Here is a 16,662-nt window from a genome sequence, read left to right as displayed (position 1 = left end):
TGGGGTATCAGATTTACCTCAGGATGAAGGACAGCAAATATACAACCTAAACCCGCTGATGATACTTACTGAACAAATGACTGGTACTGCCATCAGCTCACAAATGAAGCAATGGTAGAGAAATACAAGGAAAACGATGTATAGCCATCAGAAACACAAGCTCTTGCAGTTTGTTTTGTGTGCGTTTTCATTCAAGTATTAGTATAGTTCAGCCCCTCCTACAGAAAAAATGTCACTTTTTATCAGGAAAAGTAGCACTTTCGGACTGAAACGTGCTTCAACTCCAAGATTAACATTTTAATAGAAGGTATTTGCTACAGATAATGATGCAGATTGCAGTTTAATTACACAATATTTCACAGTGGGCTTCACTAATAATTCTGCTAGAGTACAATAATGTTAATTTGAGCCCTGACCTGATGGAGCGCTTGGACAATCTGTCAGTCCTATGCTGTGTCTTCGGGAGGACCTGATTGCCCCGATGTCTGTGCAGGCACTGGTGTGTGCAAGGGCAGGAGAGAGTTTGGACAGGGCAGTGTCTCCAGAGGGAAAGGCCACTCGTGTCACCAGCAGAGCTCAGCAGCATGGCCAGCTTCCCAGCACAAAGGCTGGACTTGGAGCTCAGCCCCTCGCATCTGGCAAGAGCTCAGGTGCAAGGTGCGTGAAGGACTGTGAATTCCTTGGGCCTTCTCCTCTGCTCCATATCCAGAGGCAGGACAGGAGACTATCTGATCTTTCAGAGCTAAATGCCCTTGTATTGTCTGCATCGCAAAAAATTAAACCAATAATTTAAAAAAAAGGATAATCACCGATAGCAAGGAGCTATGACACAGCTCAGACTCACACTAAGTGGGTATTTTTTCTTCTTTTTTTTTTTTCCTTCCCTCTATAAAGCTTCAATGATAAAGTCATTCTGGAATAACTCCTTGTGATGTCAGCAGGCAAAGACTGCACAATCAGTTGTCATATTTAGCAAAACCACTCAAAAACCCTAAGTTATTTGTCCCCTGATCTGCAAACATTGGCAAATATAGCATCTCTCAAGTCTGTCTCTGCACACAGACATTCCAAGTCTATGAAAACACTTGAGAACTGTTTAAAAAAGGCCTGCAGACCTTTCTTTCACGTTGCATTTATTCTGTGTCTTCTCAAGGCAAAAACAAGCACAAGCACGGAGCAAATAGATCAGAAAAAAAAGCTGTAAACATGCACAAGCACTAACCAAGGTTCAGTGGAATGAATGCAGACACCTTGGTATCAGCACCATAGCAACAACCTCAATTAAATTTTTTTAACCATATCCTAAAGTTATAAAAAAGGAAAAGAAAATTGTTAAAGCATTTGAAAAGTGAAAGACAAAGTGAAATTCAATTTAGCAATGCTGTTCACCTCTTTCCCGTCACCTGCAGAGAGGAACTATTTTAAAAGAAAATAATACATTTATTTGTTAGTCTTTTTAATGGTATTAAAGCATTCAGCTGTCTCTTTGGGAAAAAGAAAAAAAATAAAGAAGAGAGAGGAACTAGAATTGTTGTTGCTCGTTGAGGGTGACTTTCCTTCCTGAAAGGCAAAATGAGAGTGGACAAAAGAATAACAGAGATGCTCAGTTCTTGTCCAGATCTGGTAAACCTTAGACCAGGGAAGCACTACACAGAGAACTGCATTCGCTGCCTCTCTGCTGCTAAAGATACCTGGGCTTTTTCTGTTTTAGTTTTTCTTCTCAATTTTTTCCTTCTTCTCCACTTTTTTCTTTTCCTATTTCTCCTTCTCCTTCCTTTCTTCACTATTTTGGTTTCTAGTTTCTCCTTCCCTTCCTATCTCTTTCCCTTTCTTCTTTTTCTCTTTCCTTGTATTTTTCTCTTTTTTTCTTGCCCTCTTTTCCTAGCAGAAATCAAGAGGAGACGGATGCTGCATGCATTTTTAATCAAAACACTTGAAGTTTGAGCAAAATGCTACTTTTGTGATCTTTGTGGAAACAAATAAAAATTATCTTCAAGAAAAAGGAACCAGAATAGCAATTTTCCAATCAACTACAATCAACAGTTATGATTACAGTAATTTAAATATCATTATTTCATGCTATTAATAACATCAGCACTTCAGACAAAACACGAAGTGACAATCCAAGTCAGTGTAAGTGATAACTCTGAACCCAGGGCTTATGGCTTAGTGCTTACTCTGCTAGGCCAAGAAATTAATTGATATTTCAGAATTACTACCTGAAATAGTGCTTCAGGAGACCTGTACCCAGACACATCTTTTCAAAGCTTTTATACTCTCTGCATGCTGATTGCAACTCTTCCTGATGAGTCTATCCATAGTTGTGAATTTTAGATCAGACGTTATATTCATTTAACCTTGTGACAGCTTGAACAGGTTTCTATTCATTGAAAAAGAAAGAAACTTGCATCCCATGCCTCTGTCTTTCTCCACACAAGTTTCACTGAAGTATTAGTGGCAGAATTGGCTTGATAACCCTTAATTCTACAGTATCTTCTTTGCAATCACCTTTTTTTCAAGTGATTAGCTTCATAGTGGCATAGAAACGAAAGGACTATGGAAATGAACCATATCTTCAAGGAATAACTTACATTATGTGTCGTTATAAAGATGTTCTTTTTTAATGACCATTCTTCATTATGTGAAGCAAAAGAGTTTCAGACCTTGGTTCAAATAATTGCTTACTCAAGAAGTACTTTTGTTACTGCCTTCTTTCTCCCTCAACTGCTCTCACAGACCTTTGTGTTTAGGGCAATTGTGAAATAATGTCAGCTGTTCTTTGCTCCTCATTGGGAAGGGATGGCATCACCTGCTCAGAACAGGTTTGTGAACTTTCCAGCAAGTGCTATCATATAGCATTCTCTATTTCCTTCAGTCTATTTATTCTGTGCTTGATTTTCTCCTCTGGTAAATGAGAGTAGCAATACTTCTTTACCATGTTGATTCAGAACAAATACTGGAAGAATAGAAGTAATGTGAAGTCCATATTACTGAAACATGAAGAATTGTTTTCAAAAGAATAAAAATCACTCAAAGTAAGTGAAAGGAAAAGATGCAAATTACACTTTGATTTACATGCTCACAGTGTGCATTATGAGATTGGTAACTGTCATTCTACCCGCAATTCTTTAGACCTTGCAAGGCTGCTCGGTATTGCCAGACAGTCCAAATGCAAAGGAGTACTTAGTATTATTCAATTTAACTGCAGTGGGAATCATATGAAACTAAAATTCTCCTAAACAATGGGAGAGTATACAAGGATGAATACAACAGATATGGATTTCAGGTCTAAGAATTTTTTCCAATTACACTAAGGAAATCACACAGAGATGTATTTATTTCTTCTGTTTATATGTTTATGCTAAAGCAAAAAGAGAAATTAAAAACAAAACAAAAACACCCAAAAGCAACCAACCAGCAACAACAACAACAAACCAGCACCACAACAACAAAGCATCACAACAACAGAGCAGAAACATATGAATCATCAACAGAGCTTCAGCTAGGATACATCTGTTAACATCAATGGATCTGTGCTCGAGATCTGGCTCCAAGTGAAATTTTCACAAATATGTAATATAACACTGCTGTTTCATAAAGTACATATGTATCCTCAGTTTGCTGGTTATTTAATTCAAGCCTCAGGAAGAACTAATTATAAAAACAACCTCCTCTTGGGTCTGGTGGAAAGATATGATCAACACTCTTGATTTCTCTAACGCTATTGCTTGGCACATGGGTAAGTACTTGTGTTTCAACCCACTGCAGCAGCAGTTCCTGGGCACAATGGCATCATCTTCAACAACAAGAACTAGCAGATTTCTAATGTCAGCAATACAGTCGTGCGCTCCCAGGAAAATATATCTCCAAGACAGCCTTTTAGGCTCTGTAGATATTAACTGTCATGAAAGGAGTCTAGAGATTTGTTGGTGTTCATTTTGATTAACACAATCTGCAGCAATAAAACCAAAGCTCTCACCCACAGCACAGCAAGTTACAGCTGAGCACAGCAACGTCCTGAGCATCTTGGTCTCATAATATCATTTGGTCTCCTGTAAATGGTTTGTACCTAACTCTTCCCTGGGCTCAGCCCCAGTTTTTGCCTGCAGTGGCTGGAGGAGCAAGCGCTGCAGGCACACAAACCAGCAGCAGCTGCTCAAAATAGTTAATTAATTGCTTTCAGCAAAGAGGTATTTCTCAGTGTGACAGTGCCAGAATTTAACTGTTCACCAGAAATGTTTCATTCATTCAAAAATCGTCTGATGATGGCTATGAAGTGATAATCCAAAGTCTTGCTTAACATCACCAGCTAAAGAGCAAAACCACCCCCAAACCTCTGCTTCCCTTCAGCCTGAGTGCGCCAAGGGTCCTGAACAAGTCAAACACTGGGGCTGGGTGACTTTGTTGTCTCATGTTTCTTCACCCACTAATTTGTGGCGGCAATTTTAGGTCCTGAAATTAATCAATTTGAATGATCGATTTTCAGACTTTTAGAGGATTTAGACAGTATCATAAGTCAGCCTGGTTCAAGGGAATAGGTCTTTCAAGCTTACACTGTCCCCATTCATACAGGCAGGAGAGGGCTCTCAGTTTGCATTTTTGTGTGATTTCTAGGGCTGGCTTTTTATACTAATTACTGTTTTCTGAGGATGAAATACTAAAAAGTCTTTTAAAGAAAGACTCTTAGCTTGTAAAGCCCTGCTGACTCATCAGGAAGGGAGCTGAAAGAAAACAAAACAAAACAAAAACCAAAAACAAAATAAAAAAACCCCACAATCAAACACACAAAAAGCCCAAACCACAAATTCTTGAATAAAAACGTGCCTATACGTCTTGATTCTTCTAGCAAGCCTGGTCCACGTCACTCAGCTACACCAGCACAGCCCCACAACTGCCCAGGCACAAGCTGCTGGTCTGGGCACAGCACACAGCTGTAGAGCCTCAACTGAGCCAGCCCCATCTCATTTCTAAATGACAAATTTGTTCCAGGATAAATAAGACAACAAGCCCCAGTGAGACTGGACGACTTCAGGACCATTGGCACATAATTACCAGTAGTCAGGTAACTGTGAAAAATAAAGGTTGAAGCCTTATGGAATGTAGGCGCTATCGGATTGAGAGCAGGGGAGGAATTCATTGAAGATCACTTTTTGGATACTTCAATACATACCCTATTATTAGCACAAGTCAAGTCCGGAGATTGTGGGTTTAGCCCTAAATGACTGGTTTAAAATGACCAAGTCATTCAACCAAGTATTTTGTACCATGTTTTTCTTCTACTCAAACAGGGTTTATTTTCATAAACTCAAGGAAAGGAAGAATAATAAGATTTTTCAGTCATTAAAAAGAATTAAAGACAAGAGGAAAAAGGAAAGTGGAAACAAACCACACTAAATGTTTTTGTATCCAGTTTTGTTTAATATATATTAAACAAGATCGTTTTTGAAACAGAAGCTATGCCTTCATTAAAAATATTGACCAGCTCTAATCAAATATTTGTTTGAAAGTGTTCCCACGGCAACTGCAGCCAGAAACTGAAAAGATCTGGTTTTGTTTAAAGAAAGACTTAAATGCTGAAAAGCTCCTCTGCTTTGCCCAAGTATATTAGTTAATCTATTAAATACAGTTCTTCTCCCTCTTCACCATGATGTCTGGCACTCAGTATCTTTTCTACGAAGAAGCTCACAGACCCACAATGAAAATGTACCCCTGCTTTGCAGAAGTTACAGCGAAGTCCAGGAGAAGAAGAAATACATATTTATCTGAATATAGTAGTATGGAATAAAATTTCTCAGTTTGTCTACTTTCATTTAGTAACAAAGCAGTGAGTTATTCGAAATACAACCTATGCTGCCCGTCGTAGGTGTTAAATGAACCATCCTGGGGTAGTGCCTGGACCTGTCTCAGTTATGGGGAAAGCCATGACATTTACCTTCAATTAGACACCGTGACATTTAGATGGTCAAAATAAAACAAAACAAATTGCAGCACGTACCCTCTGCAGAAAGTGCATTTTGACAGCCAGAACATGCAGGCAGGATTTTGTGACATGCTGAATTACTCTCTAGTCTGATACAACACTGAATCAACAGTGTACAGGGGATGTTTTAACCAAACCCTGACATCTTTATTCATGTGAAGATTATTATTACATTTAAGGAACTATTCATATGCATAACAACTGGAGGTGCCAGAAAGATGCCCAGTCATTTCTGCAGGGGTTTTTCTCCCTCAAATACATGGAGCTTTTCTTAACATATTTTTTTATCACATATTCTTTGCAAATATTATTTCCAAATGCTAAAAGTAGAAGCACTCTCTTCATACACTTCAGTTAGGAAGACAACCTCTCAAACATACACACAAAGGCAGCAATACAATTATTGTCAGAATAGTCATTTTGTAATCTCATTTTATCTATTTTGAAGTCTAGGCTTGGTATCAGAAATTAACTCCACTCTTGACAGCAACATGCAAGATGCTTTTAAAGATCTTCGTCAGCAAACTCTCCATTAGTGTTAGAGTTTCCTGCTTTGCATCAAAAGCCTACAGGAAATTTGCTGAATCTGTGGCATTTCTGTGCCCAGCCTGGAGCAGACAAACAGCTCATGAGCCCTCTCTACTTCACTGCAGTGCTACTCAGGAGCCAATTCCCACAAGAGACCGTGTTGCATATTCAACAGTTGGCCAAGAAGTGCCTTATTCCAGTGTTGGTATGATTTTTCACTTGTTTTATTCACAAGTGAAATGCAGGGCACTGGGGCCTCCTTTACCAGGTGTTTATCCATCCAGCACCGGCATTCACACAGGTTTCCTGGTTTAACCCACTCATGACAGAGAAGCAAATATGGATGAAAGAAGTTGAGAAAAACGCCTGGAGACTTCCTGATGTGTTTTGCGCCCAGTGCTTGTGACAAATTGGAGGGTGAGGCAGGAGCAGAGCTGGAAGGATTCAGCTGATCCCTGGTGCTTTCTGAGGGTGCTGAGCAGAGATGGAAGAAAAGGGATCAGACATCTGATGTTCTCGCTGAAGGCAGAATAATTACCTGGGCTTGGAGACTGAAGATATGACCCCAAGCTACAAGCAGTCTCTTAGCACTGAGGTATTATAATAGGGACTACATGCAGAAGGATAAGTGGGATTGTAAAGTAAGCTGGCATTTAAATATTTATTCTCTCTCCTAAACCTCATTTACAAGGGAAAAAAAAAAGAGTAACACCACTCCCCCCAGATTCATTTCCTGAACTGAGAGCGCAAAGGGTTTCTGGGGCATTGCAGCCACCACTGGCTGTTGCACTCTCTTCACACCAGGAGAGCCCCACAGCTCCAGCTCTGCTGTGGGTAGCTGGGGGGACTGGAGCTCTTTGAGATCAGCACAGCACTGTTATTGCTGAGAGGTTTTAACTGCAGAAACAGTTCATCAGCACCATCGCTCACCATGGTCCTCCATGAGTGGAATTCAGGACCTCATTTGCTCCGGTATCGCTGCAAACAGCAACGTATTCCACAAAAAATACTATATCCCTTTAAAAAGACAACCATGTTAGCAGAATGCTGGCTTGTCATACAAAATTAGATCAAAAGCTAGTAAACAGAATTGTGAATCTAAGCCTCTTGATACAGCTGAGGTGGGAAAAATAACTACTGGTTATACGTAGCAAGCAGCACAGACTGCTCAACTAAAGAAATTGGCATTATCAGCTCTCATTAAATGGACCATTTATACCACAGTTTGTCTGCAATGAAGGCAAATGGTGAGCACACTGTAGTCTATCACAAGGATTGAGCCTGACTTTCCCTGCCTTGCTCCCTGTGAATGACAAGAAAATGAATTGAAAGAGAGCAGGTAAGGCCTGAGCTGGTGGCCTTTGCCAGCCATTTTGCAGAAGAGAACTTGAGCAGAGAGGGGCAAAAGCTGGATCTGACCTGCAGAACTCTGTGAGCAGGAAAACATTCATCACTTGCATGATACTGCTCGGCTGGTACAAGCGTTCATATCAGCTCCCATACAGCACTCAACAGCCCATGACAATATCATTTAAATTCAGTAAGGAAAATGAGCTTTATGCTGGTACACCTATGTTGGCACCAGTTACACCAGCAAAACATTCCAGTGCAGGGCAGTGGGGGAACTGGGTCAGCTGAGCAAGTGGACGTGGCCTCTGGTGCTCCGAAAATCCTGCTGTCAGGCTCTGGGGAGGGCAGAGCTGTTGATGAAAGGCAGCGTAATTATTGGCAGTGGTTGTATTAAGATAACAGTATAAAAACTTAACATTCCCCAGAAGAAATAAAGGTGTTAAAATAGCAGCTGAGTAAACACAAGATAATGAAAGAAAGCAGCACCATTTCCCCAGGTTCAAATAAAGCAGACAAGTGTTTTTCAGAATTGACCCTATTAAAGACACATTGTCCCTTGAAAAATTAATCCAAAACCAAAACTACTCTAGCAATAAGAAAAAGTTAAATATTACAATTAATTCTGCAAAAATGTCAATCTTTTAACTTCAATTTTTACATTTTTCTGTAGTGAAGTGCCAGATCCATATATGTATTTTCACTTTTGTTTACAATTGATTGAGTTTTTCACACAATGTTAAAAGTCTCTACCAGAATATTCAGTCATTCATTATTGGTATTAATTACCCTTCATTAGGCTTAGCATGTGTATTCTACTTTATAATAAATTAATACATAGTACTGATGAAAGGGAAGTGAAATGGAAACTTATTGTAAGAAATCTCAGCTCGCTTCATGGAAGCATTTTCAGCTCAGTCATTGCAGAACATTTTGTGTACATCTCCCCTAAGATGTTTTTCAGTGTGTGGGATCTTTTGTATTTAAAAAAACCCCTTTACAATGAAATCTTTTAAATAAAAGTTTGATCTTAAACTAAACAACTGAGTGAGCAACATGTCTTGCGTGCTAATCCAGTATCTGTATCTCTGATATGTGAAGCTAGAAATACAGCAAGGACAATAAACAATCTTTTAAAATCTTATGCTTTCTCAAGGGAACTATGCAGTCTTCGTGCTATTATCTATGACACTGTGATTCTCGTTTCAACCTCTATTCTGAGATGTAGCAAAGAATTCCATTCCTCAAATGAATCAGACTTCAGTAAATGCCTTCACGAGAAAACTACAGCATACAACAAGAATAGGGTCATCATACGACAGAGCAGAAAATCTGGTGGCACATAGCTGCACAGTTCCAGAAGGATATGGATACTGATTCTGTTTAAATCTATGGACACTGAAGACCTTGACAATTTAAAACATTCCAGTATGTCCCCACTTAATCTTAAAAGGAGCAAAATATCTCAAAATAATTTTGAGTCTTTATATAGCACTAGCTTTTGTCCCCAACCAGTGCAACCCTCGATTTTGATGACCACCACAAGCTTCTTCATCTGAGATCACACTAACAGCTGTGCTCACAATAATGAGGGGCCTGTGTACAACTAATAAGCCTCCTGTAAATCCTGAGGCTGTGCCAGGCTGTGCCCCAGGCACGAGGGATGCGCTGTGCAGTGGGCACAGACTGCAGGCCAACATTACTTAAGTGCCTACTGATGGAAGGGTAACAAAAATCTACGTGTTATTAGTCCAGTGTGGAGAATTAATTTCTTCAATAAATTATAATTTCTTCAATAAATTAATGAACTTCCAGGGCAATGCAATTACTTGTGGGATTAATTAGAAGGTCCTTCATTTCCAGTACTTTCAATCTCAGTAAAATACATAGCCAGGTAGAAACCAACAGAAAGAGCTGCAAAACAAGGGAAGCGTTTCTTTGAAGTCTCAATTCTACAATGAGCAGAATATTAGCACTTGTACCAGGTACTTTTTTTCTTTTGATTTGGCTACATCTGTTTAAAACAGGAGGTTCATCCAGACTTTAGGTGTCCCTTTCTGATGTTAGTTTAATGAGAATGAAAACCAGTTTGGCCCACATGGATAACGTCCACATTCCTGAAGAACTTTGCCTTATATTACTTATTTTATTGAAGACTGCAAAGTCAAAAGGGTTTAATTTGAATGTCTTGTCCAACACACATTCCTTGGAAAGCTTCAACTGTGAAATACAGGTGCTAATATTTATGGTACACACAGAGAATTGCATGTACAACAGCTGGCCCTCCTCTGGCCTCTGAACAACTCACAGCAGAACTCATTGAAACTGTTTATTGAAGTGGGCTATTGCCTAGGTAGTAGTTCATAATCTTAGAATACCAGGTTGGAAGGGATCACAAAGATCATCTGGTCCAACCTTTCTTGGCAAAAGCACAGTCTAGACAACATGGCCCTGCACCCTGTCCAGCTGAATCTTCTAAGTGTCCAATGCTGGGGGGTAAGAAACAAGAGAAGTTAAAATGTGAACATTTCTTGAAATATGTATTGCATGAAATCAAACTGATTCATAGCAGGGCATGACTTTCCCCACTAGAATAGTTACAATCACTGAGCTGCTTCAAATTAGTGACGAGGCATGTGAAAGTTACAAATCAGCTTTTTAGTATTAGACTTACAGATTATCTATTAAGGATAATAAATTGATATTGCAATCAATATTCAGATGATGCATGCTATTATTGTAACTGATTAAAGCTATTGGCCCCAATGCCTTATCTGTGATTAGTGCTGTTGTTTCCCTTTTATATTATAACAGCCTAGAGTCTGGGCTCACAAAGGAATCTTCGAAGAAACTCACATTCAAGAAAGGGTACCTCACCTTTAAAGCGCTCTTTGCAGCCCCAAGCACAGCCCAGGTTTTCCTGTTGGCTTTTCTTGCATAGGGCCCAACCCCATTGAGAAACACCTGAGCCTCCTCCTACGCTGCTCTGACCCAGCTCCGAGGTAGGGCAGACCCTGTGCTCACCTACCCACGCCTCGGGGACAACCTACCAGACATATTAAAGTGTGGCAGCTCTGAACTCCTACAATCCTGACACATTCCTCTTTCTGTGAGAGCCATGACTTCTATGAAAAGACTCAAGAACACAAACAAAAATAATTAGGATTATCAGGCACACATTTTCTATCACTAATGGTGATATGGAACACTAATTGTTGTTTACCGTGGAATGAATATTTAAACTTGCCACAAGAAGTGGGGGAAAAAAAAGAAAAGTTTTTTTCCATTTGGAATAGAGGACAAAAGGAGACCCATATACATTGTAACATTTTATTTTTAAAAAAAAGAAACTGGCATCCTATTAATACAAAGCCACAAAAGTTTCATATATGAAAATTTTCGAAATATGTGATCACAGTACGCGCAGAACACAGCATTCCAATACAGATCAAAAACTCTCAGAACAAGGCTGAATATCATGAAATATTGTCAAACATATACATTTCTTTTAACTTCTCTTTTCCTGTTACTGCTTTTAGGGTTCATATTTACAGGTTTCTTTCTGCCAACAAGAAAGGTTTGAAACTTATATCTTTTTGAAACGTAGAATGATAGCCTCATCAATTTAGAGAAATCCAGGAACAAGAACCTCAAAAATACCCACCTAAAGTTGTGACACTTTGCAGCATCATTACAAAAAACCCCTTTCGACGTTATTAACATGGCCACTTTCATTTTTGCCTTTTTCTGATGAGCTAGTGTGATGGTATTGCTTAGCCAGGAAAAAGATCGCAATAGGTTGCAAATATTTAACACAATTTGAACTATAGCCACATTCTTAGTTCTGCTGAAGTTTAGAAACAATAGTGAAAGGCTACAGCTACTCCAGGATGTAAGGCTAAATATATATATATATATATATATATGTATAAGATCTGGACTACCAGTCATCACTGTGGAACACAGACTGCAGAAGTAACATTCAAAGCCTATTAACAGCACAGCACTGAACAGTAAATTAGCTACAGTAACAGAAAGCAAGAGAACAGAGGACTTGTGGGTCATCTGCTATACCACAGCTTATTGCAAATCAGTAATAACTTTATATAATAACTTTTCTATACAAATTATGAAAATACAGTGGAAAAATTACCAAAATGTACTGAAGGAACACCGAGTCCTGCCTGCCAGAATGTACATCACAAAACACCCATATTTTTACTGCACCATACGCTGACAAGAATTAAAAAATGCACAATACACATTACTAACTGCACCATCCTAAAATTACAGCTATTTACAATGTCAGACAAATAAGATTAAGTCAACACAAGTGTTATTTCAACTGCATAATCCATTTTTTCTCATTATTTGTCTGAATTTTAAATAACTTCCTCTTCCCTAATTGATACTTCGCGTGGAAGTTGGCCTCATGAGTCCATATTTGCACGAGCAGCCTTTTTGGAATTAAGAAAGTTCTTTTTCTTTTTCCTTGGAGAATTTTGCAAAGAAAATTTTGGATCACTCGTCTCACGGAACAAAAATACCTTCTCCCCTGTGTCTAACAGCTCTATGGCTTCGGCAGTTGCCGTGTTCAAAGGAACAGGTGGATCAGACCGTTCTACTGGAGGATGTGTGTGCAACCAACCAAGATGGATGAATGATGCTTTTTCCAGGAGATCAAGCTGCTTCTTCTTTACCAAGCTACATTAATGAAAAACAAACAAACAAACAAAACTGAAAACTCGGCCAAAAAAACATAGTTTACTATGTCATATCCTAACATAGAAGTGGTGACTTTGCAAGCTAAAGAAAATGGTGTTTCAGCAGACAGAAGTGTAACTTCCATTCCAATCCCCAGTAAATTACGTATCATTTTATGAGATACAAAACTGCATAAGAAAAGGTAACATTATAATAAATAACCATAGGGAAGGTGGGCAAGGTAACATGAAAAATGTGTGAACTTTGTGGATATGTGTGGAAAATTTATTTTAGGCATTACTATTATTGCTTATTATGTGTAAATATCCTGTAGGAGACAGGCACCAAACAGCAGAACAGTGTCAGAAAGTATGTATTTATGAACACATATTTACTGGTTACTAATAGATACAAGGGGAACCTTTAGAGCTGAAATGAAGGATAAAAACAACCAAACAAATCAACCCACCAAAACCCAAAAAAACCCAACACGTTTCTTCCTCTTTTCTCCTTACCTCTGTCTTCTTTTGTTTAGATAAGGGATCTTTTCCAAGCTTCTGTTTATCAGATCTTGCCTTACTTTGTTCTCCAGTGCTTGCCACAACTCTTTGCTCCTCCTGAAGGAGCAGTAAAGAAAAAATATTCCCAGCAGCAAATCCCCAAATACACACACACTTTCCTCGCCTTTCCAATTTAAACTACCAAAACCATGACAGTAATACAGTTGATACAGTCAGTAAGAGCATTCAAAGATTGCTGTTGTCCTGCCATGATGACTTAAATCAGGCAAGATCACATGTCAGCATTGTCCCAAGGACCCTCATGTATTCCTTGACAACTCACACCTGACAATCAGATGCCCCAGCACTGCAAAAACAGCTTTTCTCCCAGCAGAGAGCTGGGAGAGGGGTCCAGAGCACCTCTCTGTGTTCAGCTGCTGTTAACTGGGACAACCTGGAAGGATGAAGGTTCTGAGAGACTACCTGTCTCTGTGCGTAAAGGACAAAGCAGTCGCCACTTGTGACTTTAGTAATGAACTACAAAGGGACAGGCAGCTGCAAGGTTGAAACTTCCATTATTAGAAAGGAGGATCTCCTTTATATCTTCAGGAGCTATAGACACCTGAAATCTGGTGTGCTGTGAATACTGTAAATACAAAAACTGGAAGGAAAATATTTTCATAAACTCCAATTAAAGTCAACAGAAACAATGATCAAAGCAAGATTTATAAAGCAAGATAATAGTTTAGTTCATTAAGTTATAAAATGTAATAACTCTTCATCCATTTAATATAGTTAAAATATTTCACAAAACAAGGTAGCAGTTTCAAAGTATTTTTACCCACAAAAATATTTCAAAAAGGAAACTTATGCACCTGTGATTTTCTTCTATTGTTGTCAATTTTCTTACCCAGCAAATATATATACATGTAAAGCAATAATCTTCTCTTGCAATGGTCTACCAAGAGATATCACACTTACCTTTTCTTACAGCTGCCAGACTCATCTGCATTACTGTCACTTTCAGCAACATCATCCGAATATTTACTGATGGAATCGAGGACAGGAAGAATGTCACTTTGTGAGCTGGAGGGCAGCAACAAGTTCAGGATCCTGTGCAACACGCTTGTTGGTACCCTTGTCAGTTTGGCTAAATAACCAGTCAGTCGGAGCTCCTACGGGATTAATGAGCAGAAGACAGATAAATTGAAAATAAAAAAGTGTTAGTGAATTTTAATTACTATCATTAAAAATTATTCATTATGGAAACAAAAAATATTACTGGAAATTATGTTATTGGTGACAGTTCTGGTGCCAAGTGGTCATAATCCCATGTTCACTGTTTCTGCCCACACCAGCCCATATATGCTACAGCTGTCCATTTCATTCTGGATAAAGGCAACATAAATATTAAACAACCAGTCAATCTCTGAGTATGTGCTTACGGAATGTACTTGCTGTCCTTCAGTCTGAAAAAATCACAATGCAACCATATTCTAGCATGTGAGGTATAGTTAATGCATAGATTGTACTATTATAAAGAAATCCTTCCAAGATAGCAATGAAGCGATTTGGCATGGCTTGTTCTGTAAAATTAGGGGAAAAAATCGCCTCTGAAACCTCATGACGACATTTGCAAATTGCCATGGTTGAGCACTTCATTGTTCAGCCTCTCTTAACACCAGATTCCATGATAAGCTCAGAGAACAGCTTGTAACTTTTGTTAAGAGATGAAGGAAGCATCTGGGTGGGGTTTTTTTGTTGTTGTTTTTGTTTTGTTTTGTTTTTCCAAATGTCCTCTCTTTTTTTGGCTCAAAGGTCAGTGGTAAAGTATATTTCCATAGTGTTCAAATAGGTTAAGTTCAAATTTAGTTGCTCCCTAGACAATCCACCAGTCCCATTTCCCACCCCCTCCAAACACCAAACTCCCATTGTTATTTTCTGCTCTGCCATAAAAACTTCTGCATCCCCATGGCTGTTTCTGCAGATTTCTCCTGTGTATCAAATATGAAAAGTCTACAATATGTGGAGAACTACGTGGAAAGGAAGGAGTAGAGCAAATTAAAGTTTAATGCCAGGAAACTGCTCTTGTAGGCTATTCAAACCAGAGACGTATCTCAGGTAGCTGAAGTTAGGTAAGATGCGTGAAATGTTCACGATGACTCACTACAGCTGAGTCACCTCCGCTCTGTAGACCCTCCTATAAGCTACATGATACATGACGACTACAAAGTCCATGTCACATAAAAAACCCACACGGTCCCACCACACAGGAGGACAGCCAATTTCTTTATCCACAGCGGATTCAAATTGTCACAGCAAACTCTGCTTCTTTTTGCTTGACAAATTTTCAGAAGAGCAAATGCACCTTGGAAATCCTTTTATTAAGTGAATCTTCTTGGAAAGGCGGCATTTCATGAAAAGGATGCTGTATAAAGGACAATTCTTTCTGATAAATCCATGTAAAAACAAAGCAATCACCCCCAAAACAGCCTTAACCCAAATTTAGACTGCCACACAAAATAAATAAATAACCATTTCCCCAGCAGAGAACTTGTTTCTAAAAGGCAGGAAAACCAGACACTTCCTTAAGTTTCCTGGGCTCTTCAGTATTGTTATAGATTTTCCATGGAAACCACTTGGATACCAGAAGGAACAAGAAAAAATCCTAAGACTGATGAGAGTAAATTGATGTGGTATCTAACACGTCCAATATTTTCACCCTAAATGGGTACCAAAGTTAGGTAAAAAAGATGTCTGTTCAGGTTACTTAAGGCAAGAAATGATTTGATTCTTCTCTGAATGTAAATAAGAGCTTAAATCTTAATACAGACACGTGAGTTTCATTTCTATAGTTGTATATAGACTGTGTTGTACTTTCAATTTTTAAAACTGTTCTTTATAGAAACATACAAAAAACAACATTACATGAGAATAAAAATGACCATCTCTGTGACCTATTCTGCCCTTTTTGGCTAAATGGTCTCAGGATCCTTAACTCAGTAATTTACATGCAGATGGTTGAGACATGACTTCAGTACTGCTTTCCTCTGCAATAGTTTCCTCTTTAAAACGTTCCTTTTCTCCACTCTGACCCTTACCTTTCTGCAGTAAGTAAGATTTGGACTGACATGCAACCCTTAATGCTTTTCTAACACAGCAGAATTCACAATTAAGTAATCCTGCAAAGTACCACAACGCTGTCAACAGTACCGAAAGTGGACAGGTGCATCTAGCATATGTACAGCAAGGGCAGTGCTGATGTGTGAACACGCACCAGGGGTGAGCAGCACTTTCAGACACCCACAGCTACCCAGGAGTGTGACAGAGAAGCGAATGTGCATGCAAATGCAGGAATAGTCACACTAGTCAGACCAAAAGCCCTATAGGGCAGGATGAGTGCGATTCTTCTGGTATATTGTATGTTAAGGTACAGCAAAGATTACGAATTCACTTTTTTCATAACATCTAATGCTACTTGCACTGCCAATAACCTCATTTGTATTCTCTGAATTTGTCCAAAATAAAAATAGGAATGTATGAATTGTAGTTTACAAACAGCACAATTACTTTTAAGTATTTGGACTGAGCAATATGTCTTTA

General features: G+C 38.9%; 1 protein-coding gene across 6 annotated transcripts in view; it reads right to left on the bottom strand.

Annotated features, from left to right (window-relative positions):
• Positions 1-11,171: 11,171 nt before the first annotated feature.
• EVC2 (EvC ciliary complex subunit 2) overlaps positions 11,172-16,662 on the bottom strand; it is a 74,621-nt gene continuing 69,130 nt past the window's right edge. For all 6 annotated transcript variants that reach the window (XM_065836521.2, XM_065836519.2, XM_065836520.2 and 3 more), the window contains 3 exons: positions 14,041-14,234; positions 13,075-13,176; positions 11,172-12,559 (listed from right to left, as the gene is read on the bottom strand). In XM_065836521.2, the coding sequence (XP_065692593.1) occupies positions 12,286-12,559; positions 13,075-13,176; positions 14,041-14,234 (570 nt within the window). In that variant the 3' untranslated portion in view covers positions 11,172-12,285. The remainder of the gene's footprint in view (positions 12,560-13,074; positions 13,177-14,040; positions 14,235-16,662) is intronic.

The sequence above is a fragment of the Patagioenas fasciata genome, chromosome 4, assembly GCF_037038585.1.
Source record: "Patagioenas fasciata isolate bPatFas1 chromosome 4, bPatFas1.hap1, whole genome shotgun sequence".
Taxonomy (NCBI): Eukaryota; Metazoa; Chordata; class Aves; order Columbiformes; family Columbidae; genus Patagioenas; species Patagioenas fasciata.
Note: the sequence above shows the minus strand (reverse complement) of the source record. Positions and strands in the feature narration are given on the sequence as shown.